Genomic DNA, 18,897 nt, shown 5'->3' with positions numbered 1-18,897 from the left:
ATCTCCAGGAATTCTATATTCAGTGTCGGGAGCATAAGTAAAGTGCCTAAAGGCTGTGAAGCTCTGAAATGCCCTGAAGACCTCCAAAAATGCAAAATACTAAAACATAGAAAACGAAAAAATTAGATTTCGTTATTTTCCCATTTTTGCTTGTGTCAGCATTGTCTGCATCATCCTGAAATATGTACTGTTCAGAAAAAAATAAATAAACAAAAAAATACAAAATTTTGTTCCCTTAAAGCAGCATTCCATCAACATATTTTCTGCAGTCATCCCAAGTTGTCTAGGTGTGCAGGAAAAATGGCAAATGCTGATTTACAGTCACACCACAAGATCTGAAATTTTTTAAGCAATGGAAAAATAAAGAAGAGACTAAATGTAATATACAAATCTAGTAAATACTAAAGCACACCAATAAAGAGATGACAAAGTATAGATCTAGATCAACAACGTCTTTTGAAAGAGTGTTAACTGATAAGGTGGCAAGAAGATGCTAAATCAAATCTTACAGTTGTCGTCAGTAATTATTATGTAGCCGATGAGTAGAATAAATAATATTTGAATGGGCGCGACAGTTGAGTCACCCCTTCGGGAAGGTATATGTACACCGTCCGAAATGGACTTTAATCATCATTGGAAGCAATATGTAATCTCTTTGGCATATATGCGAATAATAAAAGGAGTATTGTTGTGTTACATGTTCTTATCTATTGTCTGTATGCATTAAACTATTTACCCCATATGCATATAGACAATAGACAAGAACATGTAACACAGCAATACTCCTTTTATTATTCGCATATATGCCGAAGAGATTACATAGTGCTTCCAATGATGATTAAAGTCCATTTCGGACAGTGTACATATACCTTCCCGAAGGGGTGATTCAATTGTCGCACCCATTCGGATATAATTAATTCTACTCGGCGGCTACATGTCGGCTACATAATAATTACCGACAACAAGCATATGACGGAAGTAGTAGAAAAGGTTGTGGGGGTACAATAGGAACACCCAGTGGTGTCAGAAGCAATGGAAACATTCTTTGCTGATATAGTTGCTCTAGTGACTCGGACTCGACAGGTGGTGGCATCTGCGGAGGCGCAGGCTTTAGACTCGGTGGTGAAGGAACTGGAGGGAGTGGTATCTTTTATGAGATTAGCATGCCCGGCTGCCTTTACAGATTGCTTTGAGGAAAGAGGTTGGCCAAGCGTGGAAACTACAAAAATGTGACAAGGTTCGGGCCCGACGGGGCTCTCACCCTCTCCAGTGCCCCCATGGGGTAAACATTTTAATGCATAGAGACAATAGACAAGAACATGTAACACAGCAGTACTCCTTTTATTATTCGCATATATGCTGAAGAGATTACAAAGTGCTTCCAATGATGATTAAAGTCCATTTCGGACGGTGTACATATATCTTCCCGAAGGGGTGACTCAATCGTCACGCCCATTCGGATCTAATTAATTCTACTCATCAGCTACATGTCGGCTACATAATAATTACCGACTACAATGGTGGTATATGTTGTATTCATTTCTCAAAGGTAAGAGAAAAAGATAAAGTAAATACAATAAACCATGCTTTCAGACAAGTATCTCCATAGCATACCGAAAAGAGAAAAAATAATTTGTTGTTCACACTTCACACAATAAAACCATCAATTTTGACCCTTTTGATAAGCTTGTGAAAGGCTTGAGCTTCTTTGTTTCCATAACACCAATTCTGACCCTTTTGACAAGCACGCTGCAAGATTGGGACTTGTCACTAGGCCAAGCTTCTTGCTTTTACACAAATGGAAAAAACAACATTAGATGATCTATTGCTTATTACAACTTCAGTGCAAACATTAAATAAATGTATTCAAGAATCATAGCCTTAAGTATTGAGATAGAATATACAGAAGGATGTAACATGATGTTTTTGGGATTAAACCATGACTGGTTAACAATCACAACTGAAACAAAAGCAACAGAATTTTTATATTGTTTTCATCTCCCTGTTATAACTTATACCCATATATCCTCCATGGGATTTTGCAATGCTATAATTGTAACTTTACAAGATGAAACATGAGAGGTAGTTACACTGTAGACAGTGTCAAGATGGCCTTTCTTACTTTTGTTATTTTCAACCAATTGACATTCTGACTACTCGATATTTGAATTGTCTTTTTATCCTATTTTTGGTTCGAGTCAAAGACATTGTTTCTTTTGCTAAGCATTTATTGACGAACTTATCAACAGTTCTTAAATTCTAGTATGACTAAAAACATGTTTACAATCAGCATTGCTAAGGCTATTTTTAGGTGTCTATATAGTTGTAGGCTATTATTAGGTGTCTATATGGTTGAGAGATGTTGTTTCAAAATTTAATATTTACATAAAACAACATAGTGAGAAAGATTAACCCAAATTTGAGATATCGATAAAAATAAAATTGTTGAGTCTTGTTCCTCTATGAATGAACAACAAAATTCTTTAGATAGTAGATTACTTACATTTTTATTTATTTACTACATCTCTCAATAAACATTCAAAGATTTGTTTTGCAAAGAGCTACCTAATCAATGTCGAAGTCCTCATTCAAATTTTTCTGTTACAACAAGCACTCATTCATTAAATTTTCTTCCAGATATTGAAAGCTACAGTTATGATTCAACTATAAGTTCATAGATCTGAGGTGGCTGTAACCTAGTAAAACAAAGAAAGACAGGGAAATGACTCTACACACCTATTACATACAACAAGAAACTGCCCTGCCATTATGTTATCATCTAAACCAATTCCAGGAGCTTCTAAGAGATTATATCCATGAAGCAAGCGTACCATGTCACTTAAAAGATCAATGATTATTCGTGTTATCATTGTGAAGGAAAATATTTAAAACAACCATATTAAGCCATTAAGAAGCATTCTTCAAACAAACCTAGTTGAGAGAAAATAAAACTGACCTCCGTTCTAATTCTGCAATATTGTCAACTCGGGTTTGGTTGTATTGCACAAGCTCTGAAAACAAGAACGAAAAAGCATTGAGACTAACCTGCAATCATAACTATCCATCAATACTCACCTATGTGACATAGAATAAAATGTAGACAACATTCTAACCACTTTCCTCACAACTGAATAAATATTCCATACAAATGTGTAATGTAATTGCAAACAAAAATGTTGCCTATGATAGTATTTGATAAAACAAAATGCATCAGTCTATATTTCTGTTAAGCAATTTAGAGTAGGTAGATTACATCTAACACAGGCACTGAGGGATGTCGAGATAGGTTTTCGGGATGGGGAAAATAAGGCTTTTTTGGGGGGATGGCTGGGGGGCAGCGGTGGTGAAGGAGAGGGGGGAGGTGCTGTAATATGCTATACATATAGTACTTCAAACGCTAGTTATGAAATGATGTATAATAGTATAAAAAGTAATAAATTATAATACCAAATACTTGAACATAGCAAAATTGCTAAATGAATATAAAAAATATCATAAAGATGATTACAATGACTAATATGATATGAAAACAAGTACAAAATCATGTAGATACATTCATAAATATGCATATGTTAGTGTGTGTGTGTGTAACAGTGACCTTAACAGTAGCCAGTAAACCCCCTTCCCATCACAAGTGCTACAACAGTAACTTTTGCTCGCAGAACCCCCAGAGCGAGATAGTGGCACAATGGTGATGGTGGGGGGGCTTGGGAATGTGAAGTCCCTGACGCAAGGACATCCTTGACCCAAAGGCATGGGGACTTGGGAGGGGGGTGGAGGCATCCCTGTGTTACACTGGTAAATTATGTACTTAATGTGATGCATTGCTGGCCAATGAATGTGGAATAAGCAGATAGCCAAACCAATAAACACTGTGGTAGGCAAAGAGTTGAGGACTGTGATAAGTATCCACTACTCAAATGCTTTTCTTATGAAAATAGCCAAGAAATTATAAATTATGCTTTCAAAATGGTCAGACTTGGGGCTCAAACACTAGCCTTATTTGGCGTTGATAGGCTCAAGCTACATGAACTGAATCACACTTGTCAACATAAACAAGAGCAAAGGTTAGCTGCAGAATTTTTTCCAGCAGGCAATAATTACCAGCCTACATAAGGCAAACATCTTGATGCAAGGGCATCCACATGGAAGGAACCCCATTCTGAAAATTCAAACTTTCCTTAAGGTGTGTGCACTGGATTTTTCTTCTCAAAATGTTTATGATAAAAGACTCTACTTTTGGCAATTGTGAGTGGTCCAGGAAATAATACAACAGCATAAATGGTAGGCATTTTGTAATGTCCCCAACTAGGACTTACTTGATTTACCCAAAAATTCCCAACTAGGGTTAGGTTGCACTTAGTCTATAATGTTCCCTATTAGGAAACTACTACTTTCCGATGGTTATCACACATCATTATGTTTTTAAATCAGATTAAGGAACAATTCATAATGCACAATTCCTTAGTTCTCTCCTAATTACTAACCTTTAAAAAGGATGGTAGAATTGTTATTGTTATGCCCAGATCGCATGAACTAGTCTACAAGCAAGCTCCCTCAAGGCTCTTACCAATCTTGGCTTGTCATGTGACCAAATTTACTCTGCCTTTCCCTCCACAAACTCCCTATCCTCTTAATGCTAATTCATGACTGAACAAGAAATAGACTTAGTGTATATTAGTATCTTATATATTACAGACATATATTAATATATGATATAACTGATATATAATTTTGAATAGAACTACTATTATAATATATATAAGGTCCTTAGCCCTAATAGAACTTGGATGTAATATTTTGTAAACTAATAGTAAACAAAGAGATATGTGGTAACACAATTTTGCTATCAACATTGTAACTAGTTTGCTTCCTTACTCTTCCCTGAAAAGTGAAAATTGTCAAATATATTTAAAATTGCTCATCTTCGTCTGATCTGAATTCATTTGATCAGTAATCAGTATACTCATACTTTTATGATCCATATTCCAATATTTTATGATCTATATTCCATATATGCTTTCTTTCACAAATCAACTCATAGCTTCATTAATGATTAATGCCTTCCTTCAAAATAGATCTGCTCAAATCTTCATGAATATTGTTGCAAGGCTTCCTTCATAAATCTCCTTATATATCTTTATTTCTTCATCTCTACCCTTTTTAATTCTTGAATGATTTTACATTTCCTAATAACTTCATCATTTCACTTACTTAATTGATATTGTAAGAATTTGCCTAAGGCACTGAATGTAATGCCAAGATCTAGAAGCTCAAGTGATAAGCACAAGAGAGACAAAATGATAATCAAATGAGAATCTCAATAATGATCAAATGATAATGGATAAAGATACCCAAATCAATATTCAAATGTGTACAATGTAGATGTGCCTGAATATATAGACAATGCATGATAACTAGGAGTAATGCAAGTAATAGCTTTATTGGCTAGCCAAGGTGTAATTACATGTCCACTAAAGGTGGATCATCTAATGCAGTACAAGGTAGAAGAATCCCCAAAGTAGATGTCCTAGCCCCCAACAAATAACCACACAACGGAAACAACACAACAATGCAAGATCTGATACCGATTCACAACACTTAATTCATAAAATAACTGTTTACATGCAGTGTGCCCCTCTGTAAGGCCTTCTGGGTTTTGGCCAAATACAATAGCAATTACAAAAACAGTTCTACAAGATCCCTCAAGATTCAACCCAAAACCTAGCTAGTCCAAATCCACACTCTGGTAGAAACCTCCAAGGAAGATCTAAAATTGTGCTCGCAAATCCACCAAGCAATCTCCTTGTTTCTCAAGCCTCAGCTACTAGCCCTTCTCAAAGTTCGCTCCTCTACTTCATCCTCTTCTCCAAGTTTGATGACTCTTACAAAAGACTCTACAAGACCCCTTACTTGTACCCAACTAAGCCATAGGTCAGCCTAGTATGTTACAAATTAAATAAAACCTTGCATTAAATGCACATTTAGGCCACAAGTCAGCTTACAACAGAAATTAATTACAACCAAATTAATTGCCAAGGTCGGCTACTAGAAACCGAACACAAAAAACTCAGGCAAAGCTGGAACCAAGACATGGCCGAGCATCAGAAACCACTACTGAGTATCAACAACTATCAAGTTCATTCGGCACATGAAGGAACACTCAGTTAACACTGCGAACTCGGTTAACACTACAAACTCAGTTAACACAGCTAGTTAACACTGAACTCGGTTAACACGACAAGTTAATACTCAGTTAACATTGTAACTCAATTAACACGATAGATTAATACTTGGTTAACACTCAACTCGGTTAACATGACAGGTTAATACTCCGTTAACACTGCAACTTGGTTAACACTACCAAAATGAACAAAAAAAGAGCAAGATTACAAGGCAACCTAAGATGGTTCTGTATCAGACACCCTAGGTACAAAAAGATGTTCTCAATAGTTGGAAGAACATCTTCTGTGATTCACCACACAAATCCAAACTAGTTCTTCACATACATATTCTCTAGGTCTTCAACTTGCACACTCTTTCCCTTGTTCCACTTTTGCTTCTTCACATCCATCCCCGGTGTGCTACAGGTTTGCTTTCCACATTGATCTCTAACCCTCTCTGAATCCTTCAGCTCAACTGGGCTACCAATACTCAGGTTCCTCCTACTGAGTTCTTCATTCTGCAAAGGAATCAAGGAATGCTTCCTGCCATCTTTCTCAATAGTAATCACATTCTTGACACAGTCATGCATAGCCTTGCAATCATACTGCCAAGCTCTACCAAGCAATATGTGACAACTAATCAAGTATACAATATCACACAACACTTGATCCTTATACTGCCCAATCTGAAAATCAACTTCTAAAGAATGTTCATATTGCAACTAGCCAATCTTATGAGGACAAGGATGTCTTAGTCTTCTCAAACCAAGTTTCTAAACCATCTCCTCAACAACAAGGTTGTCAGTACTACCACTATCCACAATCACATTGAAGACTTTACCACCAGACTTACAATGAGTCTTGGGCAAATTACTCCTCTGACAAGATTCCAGTGTCCTTTGACCAACCAGTACTCGCCAAGCCAGCAAATTCTCTCCTTGCTCATGTTCGCTTATATGGTTTTCAACCTCATTCACAAGAGCAACTCTTCTGTCACCAGCCTTAGGACATTCATCAACTTTATGTCCTTCTTCATGACATCCGAAACAAATACCCTTAAACTCACCTCTACTTGTCCTTCTCTTCTGATCAACAGGTTTTGGTTCATCTTTTGCACTCGGTTTAGCCTTTTCCGAGTAGTCCTACTTCTCCTTCCTCGAGAGCTACCTTGATTCTTCCTCTTCAACTTGTCTTCTGCCTTCAAGGCATACTGATAAGCATCCTCAACCCAAGCAATATTCAGCATACCAACCTCATCCTAAATATTGAATCTCAAGCCATTAATATATCTAGCCACCTTCTCCATAGACAGTTCTCTATGTGCAGACCGACTAGTCAACTTGTAGAACTCCTCAGTATAATCTTTCACAATCATATCTTTCTGCAACTTCTTAAAAAACTCAAGTTCATAATCCGCAAGAATGAACTTAGCCTTTAGTTTAGTTACCATCAACCTCCATCTAGTGATCTTCATTTCACCTTCCTCTTCTCTATCTCGCTATAGTTCCTTCCACCAAAGAGCAGCATGTCCCTTCAACTTAGTTTGTACCAACCTCACTTTGAGCAGATCTCCAATATCCTCTAGCTCAAAGTAGTCTTCCAATTCGCCAATCCAATCAATCACATCTTCAGGATTCAAAGTACCTAAGAAATTAGAAACCTCCATCTCATGCTTCAGCTTTAACTGAAATCCAGGTCTATCAAACTAACCAGCCCTATCTCCCATAGGTCTCTCCACACGATTAGTTATGTCCTCACCACTTGATCCAGCTGTTGGTTCCCAAAACTGCAAATTGGAATCCTATGAGTCTTGCCAACTCAATGTTGGGATATCCAACCCATTATGGCCAACTTGACGGGATTGATCGATGCGATCCAAATCCTCTGCACTTCTAGCTCTGCAAGGTCAAGGTGGGTGCACCTAATCCTAAACGAAACACTTAGGTCCAAGGCACTTATAGTAGATTGATTAGAATGCGAATGTTATGAAAGCTTCCAAAATGGCAAGAATTATCAAAAACTTCAAACTTGCAAATTATGAATTAAGAATAAAAGTAAATGATTGTATGAATGTTTTTAAAATAGGAATAAGAATAGATTAATGCAACAAATGAACATATTAACTCTTCAAAGGAAAGATATGAAATAATTGCCAGCATATGGATTACGAATTATGGAAAATATAAAGACCAGTGCCTAAGGGCAATAGAGTCACTATTATAAGTTTAAAACATACAACTTTATAAAATTCTACGCACATTAATTATAAACAATTTAGTAATCAAGATGCGACAAATCAAATATATGGATGCAATTTTAAAATAGTTTGGAATGTACTTTAACTCCTGTGGTTCAGAGACAAACCAAACATAGATTTAGAAACAATTGAATATTTTTCAATATCTATGATGTTCAATTTTAAAATGTTATGATTGATCCTGTGCACTTATCTATCATATAAATTATTTATAAAATTAAAATACTAATCATAAAGGACGAAACTATATAATATTTTAACTCTAAAGCTTCATGCAAATAAAATAAAATAAATTTTCTTACAGATCATGCCGGAAATTAAATTGTACAGTTTGACTCCAGAATCGAATATGAATATATTCAATAAACCACAATCCACGGGCTTAGTTCAAAACTTTGTTTCTTTACTAATGAAAGAATAAAACATATCAAAGCACACATGTATAACTTGGGTATGTAAACATTTGTAGGAATATGAATTGTAGCTTCTTAGTTTTACACCTCATATTTATTTATAACAAGCGAAAAGATATGAGATCTTTCAAAAACATCATACCATTTCGAAACTATAAAGTTATAAACTAATTTGTATGTTTTGTTAAATCATATGGAAAGTTGATGCCCACCAAGCATTAACTTATAACCAATTTGATTAATGTTTGGAAGATAATAAAAACTTGGTAGGATTATTTCCGTGCTCCGATCGCACCAATGAGTTTTGAGCAATGAATCGCTATGTTCTTTCACGCACCCACCTTTCTCCTTCCGCACAAGTTCCACTCCATTTGAACTTCATCAACGGACAAAGATGGACAAAACAGTTAATAGAATGGTTCCGGAAACCTTGGATAGTTCTTAAGTTTGACCACAACTGTTTTGAAGAAATTGCAGACACGGAATCTGAAACATTCATTTGTATTGCCGCTCTCTGTGATTCAATTTTTCTTTCTCACAACATCTTCGTCTGGGCATCTTGTGTTTGTTCTGATGCTTACATTTCTCCAGACACTCTTGTGTGTGATGGTTCCTTCAGACACATTTTATTGATCTTATCTGAACATTCCACGGCAACTCGATCTTTGACACAATCCTCTGCATGTTTGACACGTTTGTGTATGATTGCCATAATCGTGGGTGGATATCCATTAGATTGCTCATGACGGCATAAACCTGGTAAAGATCTTTCTTCTGCATATTTCCATGTGCATGACCAATCCTTGCTTCCATGGTGATGCTTCAACCTGCAGCAAACGCAAAATAAATTATTAGACAATGATTGATATTTAAAATTTAAAAAAAAACCTCCTACAGTTCAGTGATGGGCGCCTAAGAATCTCTTGGAAGACCATACTCCCACATCCGAGAATTATGCTTTCTCTCATCTTGATATTTGTTTCAGATATTAGAATCTGTAATATCTCTTTGTACTTTTGTATATAGCTGTAGCATCTGATAAGGTGCGTATTTACTCTCCACACCCCAACATACTGTGTGCTTGGTGACTCCTGTTTATGACTGGCATCTCATGGCACCTCATATTCATTCCAGAATCCATTACTGCTGATGCTCACGATATCTAATTGGAAATCCTTCAAATCTCTCAGAATTAATTCTGTCTATTTATGCTTGTGTCTCTATCGTAGTCATGAAGAAAATCCCTGCAATTATCCCTTGGGGAATTCCAAAGTGAAAGAAGTATAACACCTTCCAATTCTAGAAATATATTTGTCATGTGTAGATTACTTCGAATGCTATCTAATCATATAACAAGGATCTCACATTTGTTCCATATATTTTAAATGCTTCATCTTGTATGTGGCTTCATACAACAAATGAAAATTATGCATGGTCTAATGCCCAATCAATGCTAAGCAGAACAAATAATTTGATGTCTTTCTCATAAATATACCAGAAAATAGTAATACATTAGTCACTTCCAGAATTCACATGCTTTACCAAGGCTTATCCAAGTTTTAAAATTGTCTTGTCTTCAAGGTTCAATACATATTCTGAGTAATAAAAGAATCTGAATAGCTACATGTGTAGTAGGAGCATCCTTCATAAACTAAATACACCGCTCACTCATCCCTCATTGAATATGGAATAATGATAAAATAGTTTTAAAATATCTCCCTGTTGTAGTTGCTTGCATAGTTCTACTTCAATCCTCTAGCACTATAAATGCCAACATTGTTTCACAAATGGAGACACAAATTTTAGGCTCCATCAGTGGCTCTTGCGGGGGACATATGCTTCTTGCGGGCATAATGAGATCTCAGCTATCTCTGGAGGAGCAGATTGAGCATCCATGCTTAGCATGATGCACATGAAATTGGGTGGCCCCCAGCCCCCCAAAAATGAACACTAACTCTTCCCTCTGTCAAACACCCGATTTTGATCTCGTAATAACTCATTATTTCTGATCATGGTATTATATCGTTGCTTTGCCTAATTAGCTGTTTGAGCGAAATTCAGACCACTGCACAATCTGCCATCTTCCTTCATCACTTGTTTCAGATTAGAAATTTATCATTGTCTTATCAACAAGATCAATATAAAAGAAAAAAAATTCATTATCATTTAATCCAAATATCTGACCTTTGCATCATTCATTTGATTAGTATATAGAGAAGTAAAATCCTCAAAACAAATATGCTGAAATCTTAAAAGTATTTCCTTAAGCATATTATCAACAAATATTATTAAAGAGTCTTTAGGAATACTTACCTCAGTGTGTTGCTCATACTTCTTACGTGTATTGCATGCATAACTTTTATGAATAATACTTATTGATTGTGCTTCCTCAATGCAATCCTTGGTATTTGACTTTTGCTTTGCTGTTGAGAAGTCATTAGGTTTATCGTGATCTTTGCTGAATGGAGGATCCCCGTGCGATTGATTTGTCATACCAATATCTGGATCAACTTTCTCTTCTCGGACATCTTCTAGCATACAATTTGCTTGATCTCCACACCTTAAATGCTGATTTTCGTCACAAAAAGGTTTTAAAAGTAGGTCACTTTCAGGTAATACAGGTTTCCTTTGATCAAGATTCTGATTAGATATGATACATGAAAAAGTTTCAAAACTATGCTTCAAGCTCAACACACTCTCTTCATTGCGCTTGTTTGATTTCATATCATCCTCATATATCTGATATAATTTTGGCTCATAGGATGAACTAAAAAGATTCTTGCCTTGTGAATGCATACCATGAATTGTATCGCCTTCATGATTATCAATAGGCATGATATCTTCATTATGATGCTGATATACTTGATCTTCAAACAATGGACTCAAAACATGGAAAGCTCAGGCATATCTCCATAAGATCCCTCATCTAAAATCTTCTTCTATTCATATGCCACATGTTGTTCTACTTCATCTCCACAAAATACTCTATCAGGATTCTCTATTGTTTCAATACATAAAAAATCTGAAATGATTTTAAAATCCTTCTTGGATGCATTTTCTTCTTTATGTATGTTCACATTGTCCTTGAAATCATCTCCCACATTGGAATGTGCATTTTCACGAAACATGTCATCTTTCTAAAAAATATATGCCCATTCTAGTTCATTAATTTCCTCATCATGAAAGTGATATGGATTCGACAAGATGAATGAATTTTCTTGTTCACCGAATGTCTCATAGGTCATATTTATGCTTTCGTCAATTTTTTTCTCTATGTATGGGAAGAAAAATTTGACCACCCTTTTCGACATACTTTTGATATTCCATATCTAACAAAGTCGAAATCTCATCCACACTAAGAGAATCCTCTTCATCATTTCCATTTTCTTCACAATCTAATTCCTTACCGGTCTCATCAAGATCGGATTCTTCTTCGATTTCTTCTACGTTTGAATCTAAAACGTCATTATGTTCTTGTGTTACTTTGGCATCCTTTTCTTCATCTTTAATAGCTTCATCCCATATTTGAAGAAGAAGCTTTACATCAGGGTCCTTTGGTGAGATTCTCAACTCGAGAATTTTGCTCAAAAATTCCTTGTAAGGAGGCTTGAGGTTTGATGGAATCTCTTGGTAAGTGTTTAACATCCTCAAAAACAAATGTGCTGAAGTCTCGTCTTCATATCTTTCTATATTGAAAAAAGCATCAAATGGAGACATGTCAGGATCCTCTTCCATGTTGCAATTCTGATCTTCATATTGTTGATAACATATCTCTTCTTCATGGCCCACCTCATGAAATACAGCAAGGAACCACTCCTTCAATTCCCTCCATAATGAAATACTCTATGTCGGCAAAATAGGTCAAATGCTTCCTTCGCAAAATCTTTCAAGGTTCTGACAAAAAGCCTCATTGCATGACTTTCCAAATCCACTTTGTATGCATGTAAGAATCTGGAGAAAGCATTCAAATGATTGAGAGCACATTCACTTCTATCTCCATAAAATTTGGGTACAATAAGTGAGTCTCAAATATGAATCATTAGAATCATATTTGAATCTTCCCAGGTCTAGTGGTCTATCTTCACTTGGAAAATATTGTTTCCTTTTCTTTGGTTGGAACATTTTGCAATAACAATATCTGCTCTTTCAAGAATAAGAAAGGTACATCTCTCTGAGTCACTTCTCTCAGTAGAGTCACTAATGATCCGGGCACTCCTTTTGTTAAAGTACAAATCAAAACACAATAGAGTCGCCACCTCCAAGAGAATCCCCAAAGGAGATGTCCTAACCCCCAACAAATAACCACATAGCAGAAACAACACAACAATGCAAGCTCTGATACCAATTCACAACACTTGATTCATAAAATTATTGTTTACATGCAATGTGCCCAACTATAAGGCCTTCCCAGTTTGGCCAAATACAATAGCAATTACAAAAACAGTTCTGCAAGATCCCTCAAGATCCAACCTAAAACCTAGCTAGTCCAGATCCACACTCTGGTAGAAACCTCCAAGGAAGATCTCAACTTGTGCTTGCAAGCCCACCAAGCAATCTCCTTGTTTCTCAAGCCTCAGCTACTAGCCCTTCTCAAAGTTCGCTCTACTTCATCCTCTTCTCCAAGCTTGATGATTCACAAAAGACTCCACAAGACCCCTTACTTATACCCAACTAAGCCATAGCTTGGCCTAGTATGTTACAAATTAAATAAACCCTTGCATTAAATGCACATTTAAGCCACAAGTCAGCTTACAACAAAAATTAAATACAACCAAATTAATTGTCAAGATCGGCTCACACTAGAAACCGAACACAGACAACTCAAGCAAAGCTGGAACCAAGACATGATCGAGCATCAGAAAACCACTTCCAAGTATCAACAAGTATCGAGTTCACTAGGCACATGAAGGAACACTTGGTTAACACTACGAACTCGGTAAACACTGCAAACTCGATTAATACTGCTAGTTAACACTGAACTCAATTAACACGACAGGTTAATACTCGGTTAACACAACAAGTTAATACTCGATTAACACCGCTAGAATGAACAAAAAAAGAGCAGGATTACAAGGCAAACCAGGATGCTCCTGCATCATCATCCTCCATTGTGTAACAAAATATGTGCTACATGTGCAACAATGAGAGGATGATAATGTGATAAGAACACAAAGATGGAGCTCACAAACAACAAGGTGTGAGACAACAACTAAGTGCAAGTGGATTTCTCCTACACCATGCGCTAAAATAGAATACAAACTCCTAGGCATCTACATGAAAACTAACATGCAAATGCATTATTTTTAAGTAAATTTAAGTGTAATTATTAATATTTAACTACACCAACAGATATATCTTCCCTACTGCTCCACACATCTTCTTTGTCTTTATATGATATTCATATATTTTTATTCATCTATACTCACTTCCCTGCACTTCTTATTTTATATTCATATCTCTCACACTCTCTTCTTCCAAAATCTGCTTGAAATGATATTCCCTCTATTCCTCCCAGTTGATCTAATTCGATGCCTAAATCTATTATATGTTTATAAGTCTGATCTGTATTCCCTATTACATCCTTTTCCGACTGAAGCGAGTTTAGTGTCCTTATATATCTTATGATTGGGTATGATTGGTTGTGATCTTGAAAGACACATCTCATATCTATTCATAATTACGATTTTTCCTTTCGGTTAATCACACACTTAATGATAGCTTTATCACTCATATGTTGATTTTATCATCGTTATCACTATCCTTTATTGCTCCTCACAAAAGATATTTATTCCTTGTCACATAATAATCTATGTATCCACTGACTCTCTAATCGTCTACTTCTAAACTTGAAAGTGTCTGATCTTTGCATTGACTAATAAATGTTGTCCATTATTCCTACGTTCTTTCATTACTTGTTTGTCTCTGTTGGATCACTGCATAGGTTCATATCACAGCATACGTTAATTGACCCCAATCCTTCTTATTGATACATAGATACCTCTCTTCCTTGGTTTGTATTTTATTTGGCCTTTGTTATTCATTGGAGACTGTTGTAACTGCATGGGAGGGCATTATTTCCATGAATCTTGATATGTCATTCCTCTACAATGTGATCAGCAGAATGGCTAGAATGATCAGTTGAGGATAAGATCTTCTTATTGGAGAGCCTAATAAATGGTTGATGCTTTGCAATGCCCAGTTGACTAACCACACGCCAGTCTAATACTCCATTTTAATCCTTTATAATCTTCGATGTTTATAGTCAGCATGATATCATATCTAATATTCTCCCTCAGACTTCCCAAATACAAACTTTGTATAAACTTCACTAGTCAAGCACCCAAACAGCCTTTCCTTATTTAAGAAATTCGATCATAATAATAATATCTCCTCAAGCATTAATAATTACCATCATGAGGTCTATAGTCTTCAGCCAGATATTTAATCTCCCACTATTAACTCAATTCTATGTAAAGTTAATAATAATTACCATCATGAGGTCTATAGTCTTCAGCCAAATATTTAATCTCCCACTATTAACTCAATTCTATGTAATGTTAATATTTCGATCATCTGACTTAATTTTTCACCCATTTGAATATTTCACCCAACTTAAATAATTGTAATTATATTATATATTATATTTTGTTATTATTTATCTTCTTCTTTTTTTCTTTTCTTTTTTCTTTTTTTTTGTTTTATCGGTAAGAGGCCGAATCCAATTTCATTATTATTATTATGTGTTGTGATATATTATTATTATTATTTATTAAACTCGAATAGACATGAACCCAAGACCTCCTAGATAAGAGGCTCACAATTTACCACTGTATTGTAGACTCTTGCCTATTTTTATATTTTAACTATTATTTGTTTTATATCTTCAATTTTTTATTATTTTTTGTTACTAAGCATTATTTCAGCTCTATTTATTTTTGTTTTTAATTATCGTTATCTTTTTAATATTTCAATTTTATTAATTTTTTTTATTAATTGATATTATTTCAAAGGAGGGGATATCACACGTTTTTTGGCATCTAAGTGTTTTGTTTTTCTTTGGATCAAAGTAACGAGACTCAGACCCGGCCCTAACTCAGCAAGGGTAACTCGACTCATGACCTGGCTCAGACTCACCCGTGACTCGGCAAAGTGACAAAACTCTTGAAATTTAGAGATTTTTAGGATTTAAAGAACATTCCATGCACCCATTATTGAATAAAGCTTAAAGACAATAACATCATGAAATAGAAAGTAATCTGATTACATACATCAATTACATAAGTACAAAGGTAAATTTGAGATGTATTAAGAAAATTTTAAAAACTAAAATTAAAAATCTAGCGAGTTAGATGAGTCAGCCGAGTCAGCAAGCGAATCAGCCGAGGTAGGCGAGTCCTGCCAAGCCAGGGTTACGGGTCATTTTGACCCAGCTGAGGTTACCCAACTTGCTGACCCAGGAAACTTGCCTAACTCACAGTGAGTCCCATTACTATGCTTCGGATGCTTCTTTAGTGGGAATCGTAGCATTTTTGGGGGGTTAGTTTTGGAGTGAGTCTTTTTTAGTTCTTGGTAGCATTTTTTGGGGGGTTGTTTTGGAGTGAGTCGTTTTTAGTTTTTGGAGAAAGGTATTGAGAGAAACAAGGAACTTCTAGATTTTGGAAGAGGCTTGGGAAGTCATCGTTGATGCTGATAAACACCATTGTTGCAGGTCTATGATCAGACCCAAATCAGATTTGAATATTGTACCGAGAAGCCAATAGACTTGCCTAATCATTTTCTAAAAACCATTTCTAGTTTCAATAAGAGCTTCAAAGAGTTTGTTTGCAAATTTGGTGTTTGAATCCATCTAATTTTGCTGCTATAGAGCAGATTGATTGAGTGCTTTGGACTTAATTTCAGGTGGTATTGAGTGGATTTTTATGCCCTTACGTCAATAGTATCAAAGATAGTACATTTTGAGTGCGCAAGTAGATTCACCCAAAGGAGGCAATTTGCACCAAGATTGACCTTGCAAGTTGAGCAAAATGTATGCAAGAGGAACCCCACGTAGTTGGGATAGAAATAGATTTAGAAGTGGAGGTAGAAATTGTCCAAATGTTGTCCATGGTGAAGATTTCGGATCCTTAAGAAGGCAAGTTGAAGCTTTAGAAGATGGGAATTACAAGAGATTGTTCTCAATGGAGAGAACCTAAGAGTGAAGAAAATGAAGCTACAAAAAATGGTAATGACGCAGGTGATGAAGAGGCTGAAGAAGCAGCAGCAGTTTGAATTATCCTTTGTTGAAGGCATTGTCATAAATGTTAAAGAGACTAAAACTTGACATTCCTACATTTTATGGGAATTTGAATCTAGAAAAAATGATTTATTGGATCAACAACATGGAATAATACTTTGAATGTGAGGAAGTAGAAGACATATTGATGCAAGTTTTATGCCACTACAATATGCAGAATCGAGTACTTAGTATTCCAAAATGAAACACCGAATCTCCAACCCTCTCTTGAATAAGGATGCTCATATGCTAAACAATGCACATGGATTGTGTGTTCGAATGAGACAAACCCAAGGTTCCTTCTTATTGTGGACTTTCACTCAATTGTACTGATGTGATACATTAGGTATCACAAAGGAAGATTGTTGTTTAATCAATGGATATCAACTACTCTAACTTCTTCATATCAAATGACTTGCAACAAGATGATAAAAGCCTTTGTGGCTATACCAGGCTTAGTTTAGCCATTGACACCAACTAAACTAGTGTAATATCCTAAGATAGATATAAGATGTTCAAACTATTACCATTCCATCAACAACATCCATTGATGCATATCAATGTGCAAACAATAATCAAAATAAAGTTCATAAATATGGCATTTGACCATACAACGCAAACTTACTATTAGCAAGCAGCTACCGGTTTGGTCTAAGCAAGTTCACCAAAGATGCATCCAAAATATCTTCCATTCAACTACACACTATCTCTAATAAAGATAAGCAAATCTTACTCTAAGGAAATATAGAAACCATGCAATACTCCAAAGCAACACAAATAATTTGTAAGATTTCTGCAAACTCAGATTAATCAATATTGATATAATACCTTTACTCTTGCTGGAGATGGTCCTTAGATATACCAGACAGTATATTAAGTGTTCTTGCTATGATGTATAGTTCTACAATAAAATGTGTATCTCTGCTATAAATTGTATAAGGCAGTAAATGCTAAAGGAGTAGACTTGTATTTCGATATGTGTCATTTAACTACATTCACACCCCATATATATATAACACCCAAGGGGCATGTCCTTAGAAAGGACATGTCCCTCTCTAGGTCGACCCTATACAAATTGTATTCATCAGATCGGAGTCTCTTATGGATGGAAATTAGTTAGTAATTAAACTAACTATGTTTATGCATTTAGACTTTAGCAAAAGTGCCCTAAGGAGATGTCGATCATAATGAAGACAATAACCAATTATATAGGCCTATTCATTCAAGGGTATTTCATGCATATATTGGATCTGTTTGATCTGCAAATTCAGATCAGTATGATATCAGAGTTACCTTTTATAAAATTATCACTCCCTCTTAACTTGATAATCATTCTGAGAGATAACATATCTAGCATCATCAATTATGATGAATAAGCATAGATTGATACTCTATATCTATCTAAATCTTCTAAACATGTGGTATCATTGAACACATGCTACTATGTCATATTACTATACCTATGATATGACTTATCACTTGTACTTGTGATAACAGTATTGCATGGGATGCAATATACAGGATAAAATCCGAATAGTGATTAAATTCTCCCTGTTAATGTTTTGGTAGCTTCAGTCGGTTAAACCCATGAAACCAATATAAATATACATATATATATTACATATACGTGTGATATATAATATACACATATATATATTTATATGTATATGTATATTAATAAATGAGATATTATATATATTTATTATTTTATTAATTATAATGGATAGACATGTCTCATGAGGAGACATGTCTCTCCATATATCATTTGCAGTACATATAAGAGGAGATTAA

The 18,897-nt window shown here is 35.4% G+C and overlaps 1 protein-coding gene across 3 annotated transcripts in view; it reads right to left on the bottom strand.

The window, feature by feature from the left end:
• The window catches only part of LOC149533763 (uncharacterized), a 147,787-nt gene that overhangs the window by 89,382 nt on the left and 39,508 nt on the right, over positions 1-18,897 (bottom strand). For all 3 annotated transcript variants that reach the window (XM_089804256.1, XM_089804258.1, XM_089804255.1), the window contains one exon: positions 2,957-3,045. In XM_089804256.1, the coding sequence (XP_089660382.1) occupies positions 2,957-3,045 (89 nt within the window). The remainder of the gene's footprint in view (positions 1-2,956; positions 3,046-18,897) is intronic.

This window comes from Cupressus sempervirens, chromosome 10 (genome assembly GCF_028749045.1).
Source record: "Cupressus sempervirens isolate cs-2001-9-10 chromosome 10, ASM2874904v1, whole genome shotgun sequence".
NCBI lineage: Eukaryota > Viridiplantae > Streptophyta > Pinopsida > Cupressales > Cupressaceae > Cupressus > Cupressus sempervirens.
The sequence above is the reverse complement of the archived record's forward strand: the minus strand, read 5'-3'. Positions and strand labels throughout refer to the sequence as shown.